This window comes from Haliotis rufescens, unplaced genomic scaffold (genome assembly GCF_023055435.1).
Source record: "Haliotis rufescens isolate VD_foot unplaced genomic scaffold, xgHalRufe1.0.p SCAF_21, whole genome shotgun sequence".
Lineage (NCBI taxonomy): Eukaryota > Metazoa > Mollusca > Gastropoda > Lepetellida > Haliotidae > Haliotis > Haliotis rufescens.
Genome location: NW_025963902.1, coordinates 3,532,541 through 3,555,123, shown reverse-complemented (window position 1 = coordinate 3,555,123; position 22,583 = coordinate 3,532,541). Strand labels below are relative to the sequence as shown.

The 22,583-nt window shown below is 43.0% G+C and overlaps 2 protein-coding genes across 2 annotated transcripts in view; both read right to left on the bottom strand.

Moving 5' to 3' along the window:
• LOC124133459 overlaps window positions 1–3,649 on the bottom strand; it is a 6,298-nt gene extending 2,649 nt beyond the window's left edge. The window contains exons 1-3 of the mRNA XM_046497890.2: window positions 3,548–3,649; window positions 1,532–1,747; window positions 739–792 (exon numbers count right to left, since the gene is read on the bottom strand). Coding sequence (XP_046353846.1) covers window positions 739–792; window positions 1,532–1,747; window positions 3,548–3,581 — 304 coding nt within the window. The 5' untranslated portion in view covers window positions 3,582–3,649. The remainder of the gene's footprint in view (window positions 1–738; window positions 793–1,531; window positions 1,748–3,547) is intronic.
• A 3,169-nt stretch (window positions 3,650–6,818) lies between these two features.
• On the bottom strand, window positions 6,819–22,059 carry LOC124133460. The gene is made up of 4 exons (XM_046497891.2): window positions 22,015–22,059; window positions 10,008–10,244; window positions 8,029–8,070; window positions 6,819–7,309 (listed from the first exon to the last, which is right to left on the bottom strand). The coding sequence occupies exons 1-4, from the start codon at window positions 22,046–22,048 to the stop codon at window positions 7,086–7,088; spliced, it is 537 nt and encodes a 178-aa protein (XP_046353847.1). The 5' UTR covers window positions 22,049–22,059; the 3' UTR covers window positions 6,819–7,085.
• Between the last annotated feature and the right edge of the window lie 524 nt (window positions 22,060–22,583).

Below are 22,583 nucleotides of genomic sequence, written 5' to 3'. Positions count from 1 at the left end.
AATTTTTTGTTTGGATAACATGAGCAGTTTCACACTGTTTTCATGTTAAAACATAACAATGAAATATATACATATATACTTTCAACATGTATTTGTTTGTCTTCACTAGTCTTTCAAACTCTTGGTAAACTTTCTTTTGGGTATTAATGTAGTAACGAACATTGTCGACTCCAACAAATTTGACTTGGATACATAACAACGTCATTTCAACATTGGGCTACCGGTTGCCCCGTGGTTGTAATCATCGCGTCTTGCGGAGTTGCGTCCCGTAGCAGTGCCAGGATCAGCTTTTAATTCTAAATCTGTCAGCACCATACCCATGCACGATAGATTCTCTCATGGACAACGTCTTTTACTCTAGTTTGGGCTTTCCGCTCTCATTATGCTGAAGCGTCGTGATATTATTTAAATACTTTTAATTTCAAATCTTTGTTGGTCATCCTCACTCTCACGTGAATAATTCAGTCCAAAATCTGCCTGTTTGTGTTTGGACTCTTATTGAAAACGCTCTATTCATAAATAGTGTTGAATCTTACTAAGAATTCAAATATACAGTAAACTACGGTTATAACGAACTCAAAGGGACTACTAATTTTAGTTCGTTATAACCGTAATTCGTTATAAGCATATATACAGCATACCTACAGCATATAGTCGAGACTAAAAAGTTAGTTCGTTATATCCGTTAGTTCGTTATAAGCGTGTTCGTTATAACCGTAGTGTACTGTATAGACTTACCGGAGGACTGATCCACAGCCCTCAGGAGACTGGCGAAGTTGGCAGGGCTGGGATCTGGAACATTGATTGATGACATAAAACATCCCATACCTCATGCACTAAAAGTATCTGCCAAGAAGAATCAAGAAACATAGTTGTATCATACTTTATCATATAATGGGGGCGGTCGGGTAGCCTAGTGGTTAAAGCGTTGGCTCGTCACGCCGAAGACCCGGGTTCGATTCTCGACATGGGTACAATGTGTGAAGCCCATTTCTGGTGTCCCCCGCCGTGATATTGCTGGAATATTGCTAAAAGCGGCGTAAAACCATACTCACTCACTCACTTATCATATAATGGATGGACGCGTCGATGCGATAAATAAATCGAACGAACGAATGAACAACAAGTATTGGTAACGGGGGAACGTCTGTATCCCGGAAGTAGTAGTCAAGATTCCCACTCAGTTACCAGGATGTCACCGGCAGATCTCGGCCAGCCTCGGGGAGTATACCGTTTAGTGATCACCATACGGCAGAACACAATCCGTCAGCATAAGGGAGACATTTCCGCAAAGAAAGTGGTTCCAGTTGTCCTGTTCTCCATGCCAGATTTCATAATTTCTGATATTTCAACATACAAAATTGGACGTTGTGTAAAACAAACAATGCGGTAGGATCTAGCGGCAAACAGTGGCGGAATAACCCGAGCGAATCCGAGTGGAGTAGTGGGGACCCGAGTGGTTCCGAGTGGACCCGAGTGGACCCAAGTTCCCCAAAGTGGTCACCGAATTTTGTTGCAATGGCGGACTTACTGCTGCATGCTGGGTTATCTTCCGGGAAGACACAGAGCTGGGTGTCTGGGTTGAAGACGAGGCCGGTCGCACAACGGTACTTGACCCACACGTTCTTGGAACAGCGGAAGTTGACGGAGCATTCTCCGGCGTCTGGTGAGGGCATGAAGACAGTGCTGCTCTCGGAACAGAAGACACCCTCCACCTGAGCTCGTATAGCGGGGAGGAAACACCCAACTGAAATAAATGCATTATATGCAGTAACCGAATGTCGAACATAGCCGCAGAGTATTAACGTCACGTCAAAGACGTCATGATCGTGAACAGTGTATACGGTACGTTTGTTTACGTTAGAGAGGACCGGGGCCATGCTTCACGATCAGGGCCCCGTTGCACAAAGCTATCTTAGCGCTAGGTCGATCGTAATGCCCATGCTTACAGGCTTACAATAGTCGTATCCCCAAGATCACTTTGTGCAACTGGGCCCTGTGTTTCATATCCAAGGGGGGGGGGGGGGGGGGTAACCAAGCGGCTAAAGCGTTGTCTCGCCACGTCGAAGGACCGGGTAGCGTTGCCCATACGGTTACACTGTGTGAAGCTACCCCCGCCGTGATGTGACTGGACTGTTGCTGTGTGGTAAAAGGTCTGAGAGGTGAGGTGAAATGGGGTTTAACGTCGCGTCCAAGATTATTGCACTTATATAGCGACGTGCATGTACGTGTATGTGTGTGTGTGTGGCTGCTTGTACTAGTCCGGACTGATGCCGATTTATAGTGATAGCTCACTGAGATACCATGCCGCAGTTTAACATGAATAAAATGAGTACCCCACTCAGACACAGTATACTGGGGCAGACCAGTCCTTGTTTAAGCCCCTTAATGCCGAGCGCCAGGGTAACAACAAGTACCATCTTTTAACGTCTTTTGGTATGACACGGCCGGGGATCGAACCCCGGACCTTCCGCTCTCCGGGCGGACGCTCTACCACTAGACCACGGTGGCGGTCTAAACGTCTGAGACCTGCACCACTTCGGCCTGTCCTCCCACATGAAGTTGACAAGCCGTGATATAACTGAAATACTGTTCAAAGTGGGGTTAAACCAAATTCCCCCTCACTCTCCGTATATGCATTTCATTTTAACAGCCTAATAACACTTTTCCTTTTCTTGTACAAATAATCTTCCCAATTGTTTTTGAAGACATCATAATATTTTTAAAAACCAATGGTCTGCACCTTATGTATATTGTTTCTACCATAACCATTTGATTTGCCTGTCTGATGATCAGCCCAGATCATCAACCAGAAACGTCAGACACTGAATAAGGTTATCTTTGACAGTGAGTGAGTTTGGTTTAACGCCGTTTTTAACATTATTCCAGTTATATCACAGCGTGTCAGCTTAATGTGGGAGGAAAGCCCGAAGTGATGCAGGTCTCAGACGTTTCCACTTCGGCGAAACCCACGAGCACTGGTATGGTGCTGACAAACCTAGAAACATATGCGGGTCGATCCGGGATTCGAACCAACAATCATAGGTGTCTGGCGTGCCCAAGGGACGCAACTCGCGGAATCGCGGCGCCTTAGACGACTGGGCCACCCGTGCCCCCCTTTGACAGTGCAGAGAAGTCGAAGAGTTAACAAAAGGTTTCTTTTTCCTGACATAATTGCTTCGCTATTCTAGTGTTCATAATATTAAATTTGGAAAACATCTTTTTTCCGATTCCCCTATTTTAATGCGAGCAACGTATATAAAATTGGCAATGGTGAAATCAAGCAATTTGGAAAGAACGTTTGACTGGTCGGCTCGGAGTCAGTATATTGTGTCTGAGTGGGGTACCCATCTCAAACAGCGGCATGGTATCTCACTTTATTTTAAAGTCATAGTTGACAGGTAATTCGATCACTGATTATAACTACAGTAAGACTATACTACATAAACTATTTAATAAATTATCATCATACTGGTTTGTGAATTCAGCATGGGCTGGAATAAGAGGTAATTGCTCCACGCTAGTGTAAGACAAAGGGAATACTCACCCAAAACTGTGACAATAACGAGTGAGGACTTCATTTTGGCGATATGTTATCTCGAGGTGATGATCTACCCAAAGAAAAGGCTTTTCGTTATAAATATGACGGGTGTTCTACCAGCGAGGGGCGTCCCTTCCAAAGCCACGCCCATAAATAGGCGTGTCAGAAGGCGCGTTCTTGCAACAACGATTATTTGCTTCAAACGGCGTGTGTATTGTTATCTTTGAAGATGTTTGTTTGTTCAATAAGAAAGGGTGTGCCGACAATAACATAATGTTTGTTTTATAGATAATACAAACACACCGTGGACGGTGGTGGTACAGATGTAGGCATGTAGGAGCAGATAACACAAAGTGACATTATTGTGTAGATTGAAAAGTATTTTTCATTTCGAAAAGTTGAACAAAACAGGGTCCTGTTCTCCTGATAGTGTTCCATAAACAGACAAATATGGTCGGAATTGTACAATGCAGTTTGCTTTAAGAATATATTTTTTATGATTATGGGAAAGGTTTTGTCGCTTTTATTTACTGAATAGTTTGACAACTGGTACTCTAAAGTACCTGGAACTCGTCCCTAATTGACAACAGCTTACCGACACTGCCTGGAGAGATACATGTATTCTTAAAATGCTATCGATATTACCCAATTCCGGATGTAATTAAGGATATATTTAAGTTTTACCTAATAATATATTTGTTATTGTATTCTTACTATATTTGATAAAGGAAGATCCCAAAGGTGTAGTTTTGGGTATGTCAACTGCAGAAAGTATTTTTCATCGATACTTGGAGTATAGGCATGGGAACTACATAATATATTAACACACATTGTCATTTAGACAGTGGCCAAATGTTACAGATGTTAAATTTGGGACAACACTCTCTCAGTAAAGTACAGATTCTCGTACTTTACTGAGAAAGTATTATCTAAAATATAACATCTATAACATGTGGCCACTTTCTAAATGGCATTGTGTGTTCACAGCTTTCGGCCATGGGAGCCGTGCCACTTTACACTTCCTTGACAGGCATTTAGAAGTTGGAGTACTAAGTAAGGATAATCTGTACTTTACTGAGAAAGTGTTATCCCAAATATAACATCTTTTACGGAATATATAAATTGAATCAAAATTAGAACTATTCTGTATGCGTAATAGTAACTAGCACAAGTTATATACACTGTACCATTTGATTAATTTACTCTGTACTCTGATAAGTGCAGTCTTCAAATAATTACAGTAAGACTTCGCTTTCTCGAACGATGATCAGTCGACGTATCGCTTTAGATGATACAATGTGAATCTCATGGCATCTTTCTATTTACCAGTGACTGCATCAGTCGAAGTCGGGTATGTTGATACACCTGATAAGTATTTGAGCCCCTTGGTCATTGACGGGTGTGATATATCCCAGCTTCTGTTGTGCAGACAACGCGTCTTAAAAGTTTGTTTGTTTGATTGTGTGTTTGTTGTTTAACGCCGCACTCCCATATTTCAGCTTTTCGTCGGCAGCCAGTAAATAATTAAGTCTGGACTAGACAATCCAGTGATTGACATCATGAGCATCGATCTATGATGTCGGGGTAAGATGCCACACAATCAACCAAGTCAAAGAGCCTGACTTCTTCATCCAATACGTTGCCTCTGACAACGAGTTGCTGATGTCCAATTCTAATCCGGAATCCCCACGCGTCACGTGTCTTCAGGACTCCGCAATGACATTCCTTCATTGTTTGAGTGTTCCAATAGGTAGGGCAGGCTAAAATATCGATAATCGGAATTATCGTCGATGGGAAGAAATGTTAACTATAAACAATATAATAATTGTGTCGTCGATAATATCTTGAACAATTATGATAAAATCAAGTATAAATTTACCAAACAGAAATGTTATTATCAATCATGTTAATTGCCAAAACGGAAAGCAACTGTTTTTGTCATAACATGTCCACATGCATAAATCCATGCATAAATATATCACCACTCACCAGTGGCATGAGTGAGTGAGTGAGTGAGTTGGGTTTTACGCCACTTTGAACAGTATTTCAGTTATATCACGGCGTGTCAGCTTAATGTGGGAGGACAGGCCGAAGTGGTGCAGGTCTCAGACGTTTAGACCGCCTCCGTGGTCTAGTGGTAGAGCGTCCGCCCGGAGAGCGGAAGGTCCGGGGTTCGATCCCCGGCCGTGTCATACCAAAAGACGTTAAAAGATGGTACTTGTTGTTACCCTGGCGCTCGCTATTAAGGGGCTTAAACAAGAACTGGTCTGCCCCAGTATACTGTGTCTGAGTGGGGTACTCATTTTATTCATGTTAAACTGCGGCATGGTATCTCAGTGAGCTATCACTATAAATCGGCATCAGTCCGGACTAGTACAAGCAGCCACACACAAACACACACACGTACATGCACGTCGCTATATAAGTGCAATAATCTTGGACGTTAGACGTTTACCACTTCGGTGAAACCCACGAGCACGGGTATGTACTGACAAACCTGGAAACATAATCGGGGCGAACCGGGATTCGAACCCACATTCAAAGGTTTCTGGCGTGCCCAAGGGACGCAACTCTGCATAGCGAATCGCGGCGCCTTAGACGACTGAGCAACCCGTGTCTCCCAGTGGCATGAAGTATGCTTTTTTCTTTCTGACTTTTCTTTGCATGTTTGCTCAAAGTTACTTCTTCATATATTTATCGATAATTGGTCGATATTTAGTAAACGATGATCGATCTCTATGATCTGTATCGATAGCAAGCCCTATCAAAAAGAATTTGAAAGTAACCACCACAGTAAGGATTTGGGGGTCAGAAAATGTAACCTGGCTGATTGTAGGAGATCGTTCTGAGTATGGTCTCATGGTCACGTTAGCACTATTCAAGCAATATCACGTCTCATATGAGTGGGTGAGTGAGTGAGTGAGTTGGATTTAACGCCGCTTTTAACAATATTCCAGTTATATATATCACGGCGTATCAGCTTAATGTGGGAGGAAAGCCCGAAGTGATGCAGGTCTCAGACGTTTACCACTTCGGTGAAACCCACGAACAGGTGCTGACAAACCTAGAAACATAATCGGGGCGAACCGGGATTCGAACCCACAATCATAGGTTTCTGGCGTGCCAAAGGGACGCAACTCTGCACAGCGAATCGCGGACGTCTCATATGAAGAATCTGGAACGTCCACCAGTGATCGACAGCATCAACAACAAACGGGACATTACAAGTGAAGCTTATAAGGCGCGTTTTTGTTGCAAAAAAATTAACATAAAACAGTTTGAATATGTTCTTTTTAATGGCCAAAGAATGTTCTAGGATATTCTTCTTGTAGGCGCAAAAGCACGACCGTACTCACAATCAGGAAAAGGTGAGGAATTTTAATCTTTTAATTTGTTCTCCTTTGTTCGTTAAGAATAGAACACGTAATATCAAATTTAAATTTAATTAAACTTTGTGAACATGTTTCGATACATAAAGTCCATTCCATGAATTCGAGGAATATAACGTGACTGTTGAGGACGGTCTGAACCAAACACGCCTCCTCTAGGCCGACCCTGGGGGACAGTTGACATTAATCGTCTCCAACTGGCCCACGCAGGATCGCGTTGTTGAATCAAAGAACGGGAACTCTCCATTCCCAATGTCGGAACACTTTCCGGTGAAGAGTTGTCCCCCATTACAGATGTAGTACTCGCCACATTTGACCTGGGTGGCGGTGAATAGCGGGTACACTGCGTCGTACGTTACAGAGCACGGCATCAGGCATTCTGTGGAAAATAGATATTCAAATACGTCTGAGATTCAGTGGTCAAAGGTCGAATGGCGACAGTCTCTCACAGAAGCAGATAATGGCTACTGCTTGTTACAGACAGACAGATTTATATGTTTCAGTAAAGTAGGCCACAGGCCCATTATACATATCACTAGTTTTTGTTGTCATTCCCGAGCATGCTGGTATATTATCTGTTGCCATTAAAATATAAATGCAGTTAACTACGTTTATAACGAACACGCTTATAACGAACTGACGGATATAACGAACTTTTTTTTTGTCCCGGCCATTTGCTGTATATATGTTGTATACATGCTTATAACGAACTATGGTTATATCGAACTAATATCAGTGGTCCCTTTGAGTTCGTTATAACCGTAGTTTACTGTATCATATAAATAAATTAATCTATTCTATGATGAGATACAACGCAAAAAACAAGTGCACAGTTTGCAAGAAAACTTATATAACTTTCATCCAAAATATTCGGGCAACGCGGATAAAAAACCAATTAATCGAGATTTAATGAGCGCTTCAAGCTAATGTTGATTGCGCACCCGGTTATACAACTAACTCATTTTGCCGGGTCGTACATGTGTGAAACTTTGGTGTACATGTTTAACTGCAGTCCCGGATTACCGGGCTATGCATTCGTCAATACAAAGAGGCGATCCAACATTTGGAGGTTCAAGTCATCAGGCTTGTCATACATACCACTGGGGACGGTGCCGTATAGCGGGGGATTTTCAGAGGGAACTGGAACATAAAGCTACGTCTTATAATGAGTTACCGTACAGGTGTGTACATTACTATAATGAAAAACGTACAAGTAAACAAACAATAGATGTGAAAGAGCGAGTGACTGTTTCGATCCACAGGCAACGGCTACATCATGGGTGAGTGAGGGAGTTAGGTTTTTACGTCGCTTGCCGAAATAATCCAGCAATATCATGACGGGAGACACCAGAATTGAGCTTCACGTGGTGTAGCCATGTAGGAAATCAAACCTGGGTCTACGTGGGGAGCGAATGCTTTAACCACTACGCTACCCCGCCGCCCAAGCCACGTCATTCTTGTTGCCATGGAAATGAACCGAGAGCTGCCAAAAACCGCCATAGTCTAGCACGGGTGTAGGCACTGGATACTGGACACCTGACCTGAATTAACAGGTCCCCTGGTGTACCTCACAGATGCCAGTTCCAGTTCTTGGAGGTCCCAGCTGGTCCAGTATGGTGCTGAGACACAAGGGATTATAATCGTGTCGACTATTGGATTCGAGCCTAATGATTTATCAGACCATTCGATTAGTTTTTTTAATCCAGTGTTCATTTAAGTTTCTGGATCTAGATGATCAGTGAATACTGTTTTACGCCTCTTTTAGCAATGCTTTAACCACTAGGCTACCCAAACGACCCTCTAGATAATTAACCCTATTGCATAGAGGCAATGGTTCAACATAAAATGTTAAGGCACACATTTCAATATCTAGACGGGTGCTGAAATCGGTGAAGACGAGGGTGCAAGTTCTGAGGCCCGTTCCGTGTCTGGGACTCTATTCACAAAGCATTCTCTTTACTGCTTTGTCAATACGGGCCCATGGCGTGAGATAGTAATAGACATTCTTGGCAAATTGAGATTATCTTTATGTAATAATGGTAAGTGGGTATAAGACTGATCAAATGAAATATATCTTGAGTGATGTTGGTTTTCTATGGGCTGATTCAAATACACTGCTGGGCAAAAAACGTATACACCTATCTTAGATAGTGGCTGGAAATGAAACAAGCAAGAAATGTTATTCGATGGTGATGTATTTGATACGGCTATCATAGAACGTGTTTTCAGCCTAGAAACCTTTTGATAACGTTTGTTATTTTTAAGTGTATACTTTCTTTTGACCGGTAGTGTATAATTGGGGCTTAGGTTTAATCTATTGTGGAATATTTAGATATCTTACCAATACGTTTCTCGCAAGTGATTCACAAATAATCACACAAACAGATCGTTTATGACACTTGGCTAGAGATAGGGAACAGCCATTGTGTGCATCCGATCCTCATTCAAGTCAGTGAAGTGATACAATCTCATTAAAATCAGATCTTAGATCTGAGTACAACCCATTACGGGTCACGTCAGAATGACCTTTCATCCGACCAATCAAAGCGTCGCTTACCAGATCATGAAAGTGACAGTCGGAATTTGTTTTTTTAATTATGCAACCTCGAAAACACGGGGTATTCCGTACGACAGTTACGGCCCGTACGACTGATTCCGTCAAAATCATCGTCTATCTCTCGCTTCCGTTGGATAAGCATTTGAACGGAGGAGGCCTTGCACGGTACGTGGGAAGCACTCCCATACAATCTCAACCATATATAAGACATTCCGGAATGTTCGTTTGTTCAGTTTTCAAAATTTTAAATCGAGGACTGTGTCAAGATATTTTTCAAGCGTAGTCTGAAATGGAAGTCGCCAGGTTGAAACGAATGCCGTAAAGCTCGAGAAAGCTGCTTTCTAAATGGCTGATGTCGACTTCTTGTTAGTCATTTCAGTGGTCGGTATAAGTACGCGAAAAGTTGTTCCGACATGACCCGTAATGGGATGTCCTCAGATCTTTGTTTTGGGACAGCGAGAACTTACATCTGATTTTAATGAGATTGTGAAGTGATCACGTATTGAACTATTGCACCCACCATTACACATGGGACTATTCACCGGCCAGTCACACATACTGATGTCAGCGTTGTATACCATGCCTGCTGCGCACCTGTACTCGCGCACCACGCCACCTACTTCCCGGGTGAAGGTCGAACAGTTGGATGGGTTACTGGTGAAGTGCGAATCTGCAGGGTCGCAGACAGCTGGACCGGCGACGGTGAAGAAGGCCGTCGTGGATGACAGTTGCCCAGCGGTGGGAGGGGCGACAACGCCTATAAAGACACATTGTGTGTGAGTGAGTGAGTGAGTTTGGTTTAACGCTGCTTTGAACAGTTTCACAGTTGAATCACGGTGTGTCAGCTTCATGAGAGATAAAAGCCATGGCCCCGTTTCACAGAGTGCCTTGATCAATTTGTTGGATAACGCCCTGATGGTACAGGTTTACCACTCTGGAGACTTCCAGGAGCACAGGAATGGTGCAGACTGACCAAGGGTCAAAATCATAATTGTCAACACCCGTGAAGATCTTCAGAAACCCATACTGGCGACTATGCTTGTCGTAAGAGGCGACTAACGGGATCGTGTGGTCAGGTTCGCTGACTTGGATGATGCATGTCATCGTATCCCCATTGCTTGGATCGATGCCCTTGATATCAATCACTGGATTGCCTGGCCCAGAATTGATTATTTACAGACTGCCGTCATAAAGCTGGAATATTGCTGAATGCAGCGTCAAACAAACAAACAAACAAAATTGTCAGCCATGGACCACTGGTTCTGGAACGGATTAGAAACTCCTCACAGCGACTTACGGCGCCTAAATTGGTGTGGCGGTGGTAGTCGGGGATGATGGTGCGTCTGAGCGGGGAAGGGCTGTGATGTGGCGTTGTGTGTGTGTGTGTGTGTGTGTGTGTGTGTGTGTGTGTGTGTGTGTGTGTCTGTGTCTGTGTGTGTGTGTGTGTGTGTGTGTGTGTGTGTGTGTGTTCGTGTGTGTGTGTTCGTGTGTGTGTGTTCGTGTTCGTGTTCTGGGGGTGGGGGGAGTGATAGTGGGTGGCGTGGCGTGATGTGAGGGTGTGCTGTGGTATGGGGCAGATGTCGGGGTAGTGTACTTACCAAGTCATTTCTCAGGGGACCCATATAAATCTATGATATCTTCATATTGTTTAGTTAACGTTCATCCGACAACCGTTGCACTGCCCTTGAGGCCGCTTGATCGAGTGCTTTGACGTTATAATAGTTCAGGGCAAAGCTATACTTTATTACACTACACATGGGGTAAGAACAAACTTCTTTACTTTTCTAAGATGCCGAATTTAAAACTAATGCGTTCAATTGGAGATGGTTTTAAAATCAAATCTGTACTTAACGTGCCGTAAATTGAAAATCCTCGAACTGACCGTCTGTCCCACTACGAGACATAGTTACGTTTTAAACATAACACAACACCACTAAATTAGGTAGTTTATTATTTAAATAGGGCATATTTCCTCATCCGTTCAGTGTGTGGCGATCCATCAACCCACGCAGCAATAAGAAGCATTTTTTTAAGTGTTAGTTTTTATATTAATTTGCTTCAATTTAATCACGTGACTCGAAACATTCCACAAGTCCATTTAAAAGAAAGTCGAAGTTCGGTGTCGCTGGTTATTGTGAGTTGAGATGTTTTCTGTTGTACAAGTTGCAACTTCGTTACCGCCACTAATGTTAGGAGACGGACGTGTCGGAAGAGCAAGGCGGAGGAAGAGCAAGATGGAGGAAGAGCAAGATGGAGGAAGGGCAAGGTGGAGGAAGAGCAAGGTGGAGGAAGAGCAAGGCGGAGGAAGAGCAAGGTGGAGGAAGAGCAAGGTGGAGGAAGATCAAGGTGGAGGAAGAGCAAGGCGGAGGAAGAGCAAGGTGGAGGAAGAGCAAGGTGGAGGAAGATCAAGGTGGAGGAAGAGCAAGGCGGAGGAAGAGCAACAGCAGCCGGTTTGTTTGACTGATGTATTTTGTTCAATGCCGTACGCTGAGCAAGAGGTTTACATGAGGCAATTTATCTTTTCAAGGATTGCTCATTCCTTTGTCCTGAGAGACATACCCGTGAAGATCCGGGGTAGAATAGATCTTCAGCAACCCATGCTTGCTTTAAAAGGCGACTATGCTTGTCTTAAGAGGCAACTAACGGGATCGGGTGATCAGGCTCGCTGACTTGGTTGATGCATGTCATCTATCCCAATTGCGTGGATCTATGCTCATGATGTCAATCACTAGATTGTCTGGTCCTTACTCGATTATTTACAGACTGCCGTCCTAAAGCTGGAACATTGCTGAGTGCGGCGTTAAACAACAAATAAACAAACGGTAAACATAATTCGTAGGGAACCAACGCCCGCCTCGGACAATATGTGACTGCTGAGGCACGCTGGTTTAAATATGTTTGGGATAAGCCTGCGGCACGGTGGTTTAAATATGTTTGGGATAAGCCTGCGGCACGGTGGTTTAAATATGTTTGGGATAAGCCTGCGGCACGGTGGTTTAAATATGTTTGGGATAAGCCTGCGGCACGGTGGTTTAAATATGTTTGGGATAAGCCTGTGGCACGAGAGATGGTTGATATCATCTTGCCATATTTCTTACAAGGTAATAACATTCAAACAGTAACAGTTTACAAAAAACTATTTCACCGATAACGGATTTGTAAGGAAAGAACGATGTTACCTGGGGCAGTTGTAGCTGGGCAACGCAGATAAACACAATGGCCGAACGATAGCCTCACAAAGGTAGATGGGACAATCGGTATTGTGAGAAAAGGAACAAATAATCGCCGTGACAATTGTGAGAATATCCGGGAAATACCAAATATAACTACCCTCTTCATAAAATGTACTTGTCCGACATTACGAAATGGAATTGTATTCAGGGAGTCATCATTATTTTAATACGAGTAAATATGTTCAAAGCTGGTACATCTTTTAAAATCCTTAAAGAGGTTGTATATAATGTTGATATCTCATATACGAAATAAAGTATAATCGGCACCTTTGATCTTTTAGCGAAGCATCATAGAATTGACTATTTGATGAAACCAGGTGTGTTATGTGAACGATGGCGACAGCTTGTGATTTGGGTGTTTCTACGGGCCACAATACCAAACAAATCTTTGAAAGATCGACATATGCACGTGGGCCTGCTATGAGAGTCTACCGAATCCCGAAATGCAACAATGCAACACAGCTCAATGTTAAACAATAAAATTCACTGCCATTAATAATTGTATCATTTTATGTCAGAACTACTACGAACTTTTGACAATAACATCCACGTATGCGTGGAACATTCTTTAAAAGCAAACTTTGATCATGAGAATAGTGAGTGTTGTTAGTATCTCGTAAATTGTTCTCTAATGGAACGTGAAACATCCTTAGTCATTGGGTTTCCTCATTAAACGCCTCAGATGTGACTGTTCAGCTGCCGAGGCAAGGTATTTCAATCTTTGAAAAAATAGACCTTTGGCATATTGGTAAAGCATGACATCAAATCTGTTGACATAATTGATTCTGTTCCGATCACTGTCAGTTAGTTCGTATGTGATTGATGTATACTTTATCGGAGTAGTCTTAAATTTGGATGTCAATTTTAAATTGAAGGTATTCTCGAAAAGAATTTGTGACAGTTCTTGATATTCGGTTAAACCAAAGAACGCTATATTCTTCAGATTTTCTTTTGCGCTTGCCAGCATACGGTACTGTCTCTCGTCGTAAGTCCAACCGGAAGCGGAAGTGTTATAACAGTCAACAATGCGCAGGTCGGCCAGCATCCGGGTCTGTCTGTTCACAGCTAGATTTAATTGACATTCCATGAACTCATGCAGGGTTACGTTCTTCCAAGCAACATCGAAACACGGGGGTATCTCCTCCTTGGTCGGGGAACGACCATTGCAAAGAAGGGGGAGTGGCCAAATTGCACCCTTGGAAACGTGTTTCCATTCGCTGATGTAACGTGGCAGTGGCTCCCTCACCATGGTAACGTTCAGGTACCTACCACGAAGAAGATAGTTAATCATAAATAAAACAGAACTCGTATGTTTAAACAAAAAAGGGTTAATTGTTTTCAAAGCTTGGTATTGGCCATATACCGATGCCAGAGCAGTGTGTGTGAATGCATGTGTCTGATAAGACCTGATGTTTAGTGGAATAAATGGGCTGAAGACAATCAAGAACTGACGACTGCAACAACATTGTACGTGGTCTTACCCTGTCCCCAATATAACGCCACACGCTATTCATGTTTTTTTCTAATATTACAAATATTTTCATGACAAAAGATTAAAAAAACACACAATATTTATGCTTGCTACATTGTGTAAAATATGTTTAAGATCCGTGGAAATACAGAATAATAATTTATAACCAGAGTAACGTGTACAGTATATTATTAAGTAAAAGTATTTGTTTTAGGGGTTGACATTAAGAAACATAAAATATTGTTATTATCATTGTCAGTGTCATCATCAAGAACTCCTGAAGGGGGCACGGGTGGCCCAGTCGTCTAAGGCGCCGCGATTCGCTGTGCAGAGTTGCGTCCATTGGGCAGGAAACCTATGATTGTGGGTTCGAATCCCGGTTCGCCCCGATTATGTTTCTAGGTTTGTCAGCACCATACCCGTGCTCGTGGGTTTCACCGAAGTGGTAAACGTCTGAGACCTGCATCACTTCGGGCTTTCCTCCCACATTAAGCTGACACGCCGCGATATAACTGGAATATTGTTAAAAGCAGCGTTAAACCCAACTCACTCACTCACTCGTGAAGAAGTTTTCACATGTCACCAGTCCTAAAATCATGACACTGATTCCAGGCGAGGCCCGAACCCAGTTCCATATCCTCTGCCTCGTAGGGATGGTCGGGTAGCCTAGTGGTCAAAGCGTTCGCTCGTCACGCAGAAGACCCGGGTTCGATTCCCGACATGGGTACAATGTGTTTAGCCCATTTCTGGTGTCCCCCGCCGTGATATTGCTGTAATATTGCTAAAAGGGGCGTAATACCATACTCACTCACACTCACTCTGCCTTGAAGACCCATATCAACACCTGACCCCATCCTTCTTGCTTGTCGGAGTCGCTTCAATCATACCGCCAGATTCGGGTTCTACGGATTAAAGACTGGACAACGTACATTCAATGCGACAGGAACCCATGAATATCCGGGTCAGAATAGGTCTTCAGAAACCCATGCTTGCCGGAAAAGGCGACTGTGCATGTCGTAAGAGGCGACTAACGGGATCGGGTGGTCAGGCTCGCTGGCTTGGTTGATGCATGTGATCGTATTCCAATTGATGTCAATCACTGGTCCAGACTCGATTATTTACAGACCACCGTCATATAGCCGGAATATTGCTGAGTGCGGCGTTACACAACAAACAAACAAACAGTGCGGCAGGACCACAGATTTGGAATCAAGTACCTGTCCACATGCGAGATTCAACCACTTTCAGCCAGCCAGCCAGCCAGCCAGCCAGCCAGACGTTCAGCTCTGTCAAATCTCTGCTCAAGGCTGTACTCTTCCGTCAGACATATCCCGAATAAGTTGCTGATGGCTGGATGATAATGGCGCCAAGAGCGAACCACGATCACAAGTCCTCCCGCTGAGTACATTGACCGCCTCCACGGAGAGCGGAAGGTCCGGGGTTCGATCCCAAAAGTTTAAAAGATAGTACTTGTTGTTACCCTGTCTGGCGCTCGGCATTACGGGGCTGGTCAAGGACTGGTCGGCTCGGAGTTAGTATACTGGGTCTGAGTGGGTCATGTTAAACTGCGGCATGGTATCTCAGTGGGCAGCACCATTAATCGGCATCAGGCGCAAAACGATTGGACCACATGAATGAAAAATCTTGTTTCTCATCACCGAGGTTTTATTTTAAGAAAAATCAAAATTTGCATTTTGCATCGTTCTCGGTTCAGCGTTCATTTTCCGATTTGAATTTGAATTTTTAGGTCACCCGCCCTGATCCAGCAACGCAGTTCCTGATTTTACTGGATTCCTGAAAGACTTCACGTTTGGAAGCCATGGAGGTCCGTTTTGGTACAACTGAGTATTTAGATGTGAAAAATGGAACATAACAGTAAAATTTAAAAAGGGATGAAAAACAAAACATTTGTTCATTTGCCCCTACATGATATCTGATGATGAGAGAGAAAATGAGTGAGTGAGTGAGTGAGTGAGTGAGTGAGTGGAGTTGCTATAACTATCATTCAACAATATCAGTGCGAGAGACACTAGAAAGTGGCTTCATATATTTGTACCTATATGGAAACTAGAATTCAAGTGAGCGCTTTAACCACTAGGCTACCCGTCTGCCCAACTTGTATCCAGAGCCAATGATTTTAGTAGCATACCACAGGCTGGAGCGTGGGTAGGCGGGTTGGTTTAACGCCAATATTTCAGTTATAGCGTGACGTGTCTGCTTAATGTCGACGAAAGCACAAAGTGATGCAGGTTTTGAAAGAACATTACCACTTTGCCATAACCCACGAGCAAGGGTATGGTACTGACAAACGAAGAATCATAACAAGAGCTAATGTGAGGTTCGAACACAAACTCAGAGAGTTCTTGTACGCCTAAGGCACGCAATTCTTTAAACTTAATGGTCTGCATCTGTTAATGGTTTCTCGGTGAAGTAGAAATCACGTCTTACCTTCGTTTGAGTTTCCGACCATGCCGTATGTTCATGGCCTCTTCAACACAGGAATGCAGGTGGGTCCAATCGGCATGGGCCTTGCAGGGATGTTCATGCCGGTCTCGTTTGAACAAAATATTCGATTTCCACTTCTGATAACACCCGCACTTATTTATAGCTCCACTTTTACATTGACACCACGGAGTGACATCGAGGTGATAAGCCAAGTGCAACGCAAATGTCGCACTTCCGGTCTTCTGGATGCGCACAAAGACAATGACGTCACTTCCGTTTGAACTAACGTCGTAGCTATGGATCAAGTCATCACGTGAGAAGTGACCAGATGACACGGCGCCACTGTTGAACGCGTCAGTGTCGGGACAAATCTCCTTTAGGACTGGTAGATTTGTTTTCAGAAAACCAACATAGTTTGAACCTGCTTCTGATAAAAGGATGTGATAAAATGTACAATAGATAATTACAAATAGCGTTATACCTAAGAAAAAATTCTTTGGTGTCAGTACCTTCGACATTAGAAAAAAAAGTAAAACTTCGTGAATCCGCGAATTGGACTGGCGTTCCAAGCTTGTTCAAGAAACGTATACCCATTAAAGCGTGGAGCAATCTGAACATCTGGTAACATACCGTATTCGACGTTATAAGCGCCCCGCTCTAATAAGAGTCCACGGCGATATTTGCTAATATATTGGCTAGTGAACAATCCCAATTAGCACGCTTTCGATTGATAAATGTACACAAGACTTATTTATTCGTGTATAATACGCACTCGTGTGTTATAAGCACCCTTAATAATGGGCAATTAAATTCTGGGAAATATATCTGTTGTGTATAATACTTTTCTTTTGTATCATTTCAGGCTGTCGGTATAAACCACGAAATTTACGATCTTTCAACTCTGTTTTTTTCTCACCAAAAATTTAAGGAAACTGACAGACTGCAACAACAAAACTGTCATATGTCCACAAAACACAAGGAAACAGAAAACGATGAGAACAACGTAACTAAAATCTAAGAAAAAGCATCATGACCGTCGTGTTTCGAGGATCAACAATGACTAAAATTACATCTTACAGCGCGAATATAAATACACATCTAGAATATTCTACAATAGCCCTGACGCGGAGGCGTAAAAACACAGCCTATGTTCAAAGTAACATACTGGACCAGGTTCCATTTGTCGTGGGCCTCTTCTGGTATAGGGAAGGGAGTTTTTCCTGGTATGGCGATGTGGGTATTGTAGTGGTTGTATGGAGATGTGGGTCTCTGGCGTAGGAGGCTGTGGGTCTTATGACTGAAATTTGGATTTTCTCGCGGTCAGGGGTAATCTGGACAACGATATCTGACCAGATAACTTAATATCAGACGGATATCTTCTACTCTTGTGCCTCAACTTGACAACCATCCTCTCTCAGCAAGATGACAATGACCGAACGCATCGCGTTCGTGCCGTCGTGATTTCCCTCAAGAAGCCATCAGCACTCTGTCCTGGCCTACCGCGAGCCTCGACCTCAATCCAACTTGGCACGTCTGGGACATTTTGGGACTACGGTTACGTCAGAAGGCCCAGCAGGCCTTGCACCATAGAACAGACTGACCCAGCAACAAAGTCAGCGTCTGATTCTGGGAATGAGGGGCGAATTCAGTTGTTATTCTGGCTGATGGCGGTCACAGCTCTTGCGACATTCATGTCTCACCTTAGGTTACCTGCTGGAGACAGGAATGTACGTCTTCGCCATGTTCGCGTGGCTGGGGGGGGACATTAAATACCTGTGTTCTCAGTGATTTGACCGAGTGAGTGATGTTTTACTCCACCTTTAGCAATATCACGGCGGGGGATACCATAAAAGGGCATACCACATTGTTCCCATGTGGGGAATCGAACCCGGCGTGACGAGCGAACGGTTTAACCACTAGGCCACCCCACCGCCTGATTTATCGAGCTTAGGAGATATGACACAGAAAAAATAGTCACAGACTATCGTGAAACATTAGCACTCTGCTAGGGACATGGCGTTGCGACACTTGCTTCCATGTGTTAATAGTTTATGAGTGTTATCGATCAAGTGTCTCTGTTGCGTAATTCTTTGAAATCCGAAATCCATAATATGAAATATGTTACCTTTTACAAATATTACCAATATGCAGATCATACACCAAGTGTCATCACTGATATCACTGCCTTATCTGCTTTCTATTTAGATCTATGCATAAAGATTCAGAATGGCAAAACACTTTCCACAAGATTGTATGACAAGAGGGATGACTTTCCCGTCATGTCGAGCAATATTCCAGCAGCTCCAGCCTTTGGTTACATTTCACAACTCTTTAGAAACAATCGTGCATGATCTTTCTATCAAGAATTTAGACAGCGTTGGTTGGTCAAGGTTACAACATTCAAGACCTCAGTAAAGCTTTCAAAAGGTTATAAGGTAGACATGTGGAGGACATTTCCAAATTTGACGCATCAGTGACAAAAATAATGTCCGATGCAATTCCCTATATTGACTTGTACCATCTGTTCTCGTGTTTGTTCAGGTGAAGAATTGACTTGACTTGACATGTGTTTGTGACGGGTGCCACCGGTGGGGCAGGATACCTGGTATCATCACTATTTGATAGTGATTCACAAACACATGTTCACAATACAGAGATTTCTATTGGATATTAAAATGGTTTGGTCGCTTTATTTCATTCTAGTTTTGCTTTTTACGCCCAATGGATTTTTGGGGGTTTGGCAGATAATCGAGACTGGCTAATCTGGCTGTAAAAATTAACTATTATATGTTGTCGTTATTCATCGTGTCACAAAAGATTATACCTGCAACCATCAACACTAGTTTACGTGTCACCTCCTATAAATATACTCTGCAAAAAAAGAAACGCTGAAGAAGTAACATCGTAAATAGCTGACAGAGTGTTGCCGACATCCATACAAAATTAATACCAAAAATGAATTGGTCGTTTCTACATGGATTGGGATTGATTTGTGTGGAAAGAATGAGGTACTGCAGAAATGTAATGAAAAGATGGAAAAAATCACAAAAAACACAACCACGTGAGATCACAGCGCCGAAACACACCAACATGACATGCACGTGCAACGTCACTTGATGGGCATCACAGTCTTACGGCGAAAACATGCCACGACTGACGGAAGCCCAACGTAACAACGTCATCGTCCGACTGCAAACAGGAGAATCGTCGTCAGCTGAAGCCAGGTGTTTCCTCTTAACACCAAGCACCATTACAAGACTGTGGAACCGTTACCAGGCACACGGGATAACACGTGACCTTCCCAGATCCGGTCTACCACGTATCACTTCTAGAGCACTTACGTGAAAGAACCACCAGGGCCACCTTTACAACTACGGCAATATGATTGCGTAGGATATCAGCCCAGACAGTGAGGAACCGAAGATATGCGCGCTAGACGACCAGTTCGAAGTGTCATTTTGACGGACCTGCATCGTCGGCTGCGACGTCAGTGGTGTCAAGGTCACTGAGTATGGCCACAACTGCGAAGTTTGGTTTTGTGACGAGTCATGTTTTATGCTTCACCGTGCGGATGGTAGACGTCGTGTGTACAGGCGACGCAGGGAACATTATTTATGAAACTGTATACAGGAAGTGGATAGATTTGCGGTGGTAGTGTGAGGATGTGGGCAGCCATCTCCTACCCTGGTAGAATAGACTTGTACCCTGTCTTGCCTCCTACCCTGGTAGAATAGACACTCGTTGATAAAAGAGGCAAAAATCCTCGGCAAGCCTCGGACTTTTTCCACTTTTATCAACTCGTGTTGATATATTTGATATCAAAAGACGCTCGGGTGAGATTCTCTATATACAATATAAATATAGAAAACAAACATACCACAAGTAATATGTTTTCACAACAATTACTTCCGAAACATAAATTTTGTTATTTTTTTCAAGGAACAAGAGATATTGAGTAGTATACACGTTAAATGTTTAAAATCTAAATTAAATGGATTGACATACAAACTCTTTTGTAGGCACATCATATGTTACATTGTCTAGGATTGATCGAACTATTATGTCAGGGACACAGTGGCTGGACCGAATTGTGTAAACATGTTTTGTAAATCTACACTAGTAAAGTTATTGATATTTCATCATATTTCATCTTTTCAAAGTAATAGTTAGTGTTGTAAAATTATTTACATCTGTCTAACAATTACCAATATCATAGACTTTGCTTCTCTTTAATGGTTGTGTCTGATTAACAGAAACATGTTTGGTGTAATAATTTACAGTTAGGCATGTTTTCAACAATATTTTCATGATTATTTATATATATATTTCGTATGTACACATATCAACTGCTACAATAACTACTGTTCATTTTTATATAAATTATCGCAATAATCGTGATAGGATTGCGTTACATCCCACTGATTATATAGTTGTTGATCGCCATCGGTCTACATGATAACATTCAACAATAACAGTGAGAGAGCGAGTGAGTTGGGTTCGACTCGTTTACCCAACGTTTACCATTTTTGTGAAACCCATGCACACAGGTATGGTGCAAGCTCCGTCCCAGCGCGTGACACCTTCGTTACACTCTGGGTAACATCGCTGCCACCAGTGTGGGCGCGGCCATTACAAAGAATCTTGAAATTTGCCCTCTAACCCCAAATGAAGTAACGTTTATACTTTTGTTTATGTCTTTTGGAATGCCATCGTACTTCATTTTGAAAAGGTTTACGACTGACATGTTTTCCAGATGAATTTACTTTGTTGTTTTAATAATCAGATTGGTTCGAGATTGCAGACTAACGGAAAATCAACCAACTTCTCCCTTACATTCTTACTATATCAATAACATGATAGTTTTAATGAAACATAAATTCAAATTGACAAACAAAGAAAGTAATTTAGCAGCGATAAGTGTATTCGGCGTCACGACAGTCGTCACTTGTTTGTAAATAATAACGGTCATTCGGTTGCGAGTTCAACTCCAAGCATGGTTGTGGCCACCTATCACAGTGGGGAGTTATGACTGGTGGCAGCGATAGTATAGACAGCCCCGCGAACGGGCTATCGCTGTGAGGAGCTTGAGTTATGGTGCTGACAAACCCAAAAATATAATCGGGGCGAACCGGGATTCGAACCCTCGACCATAGTTTTCTGGCGTGCCCAAGGGACGCAACTCCCCTGACGATGCCGAAGTATTGCTATTTCAGCGTAAATGCAAGCTCACTCAGCTATTGACAGTACTTCAGTGAAACATCATGCAGAGAGCCGTGCCTTGACGAGCGAACGCTTCAACAAGACATTCAAAGGGTCAAGGCCACATCTGAAAACGAGGCCGCTGATCACAGTTTACGAGAATGGCGTAGAGATCTTACCTAGTATGACACCTATTGCAAATGCTGCTATCATCGTGCCGTTGTGATATATTGCTTTACGTGTCTCTCTGCGTGCGTTATATATATAGCCGTAGCCATATTGACATGCAATATTCAATAATAATTTAAAAAATGAAATTACGTGGCAAGCTTGCACCTGCTATGCGGTGATGCTGTCAGCTACAGCCGGTCAGTTCCACGCTGTTATGGGAGCCGTGGATATACATGCAACACATTTACCATGTGGAGGGGAGATAACTGATTGTTGTGCTCCTCGGGTTTTAAAACATGGCGGCCAGACCATCAGTAACCCCTAGTTGCGAGTATTCTTTATGTTACCAAGTCATTCTTTACAAGATGGAGTGATGAAGGTCGGAAGTTCGATCCCCCGACAGCGTCATTCCAAGAGACGTTAAAACATGGTACTTGTTGTGACCCTGCCTGGAGCTCGGCATTAAGGGGCTAAAACAAGGACAGGTCGGTTCGGAGTCAGTATACTGTGTCTGGGTAGGGTATCCATGTTAAAGTGCGGCATGGTATCTGTGAGCCACATCTATAAAACCGCTATT

Excerpts from the sequence above, each read along its gene's own strand:
- LOC124133460 (XM_046497891.2), bottom strand. The coding sequence starts at position 22,048 with ATGATAGCAGCATTTGCAATAGGTGTCATACTAG. Across the intron at positions 10,245-22,014 it reads TGCAATAGGTGTCATACTAG|GCGTTGTCGCCCCTCCCACC; the intron begins GTAAGATCTCTA and ends GTGTCTTTATAG. Across the intron at positions 8,071-10,007 it reads GAATAGTCCCATGTGTAATG|TTCCCTCTGAAAATCCCCCG; the intron begins GTGGGTGCAATA and ends TTTATGTTCCAG.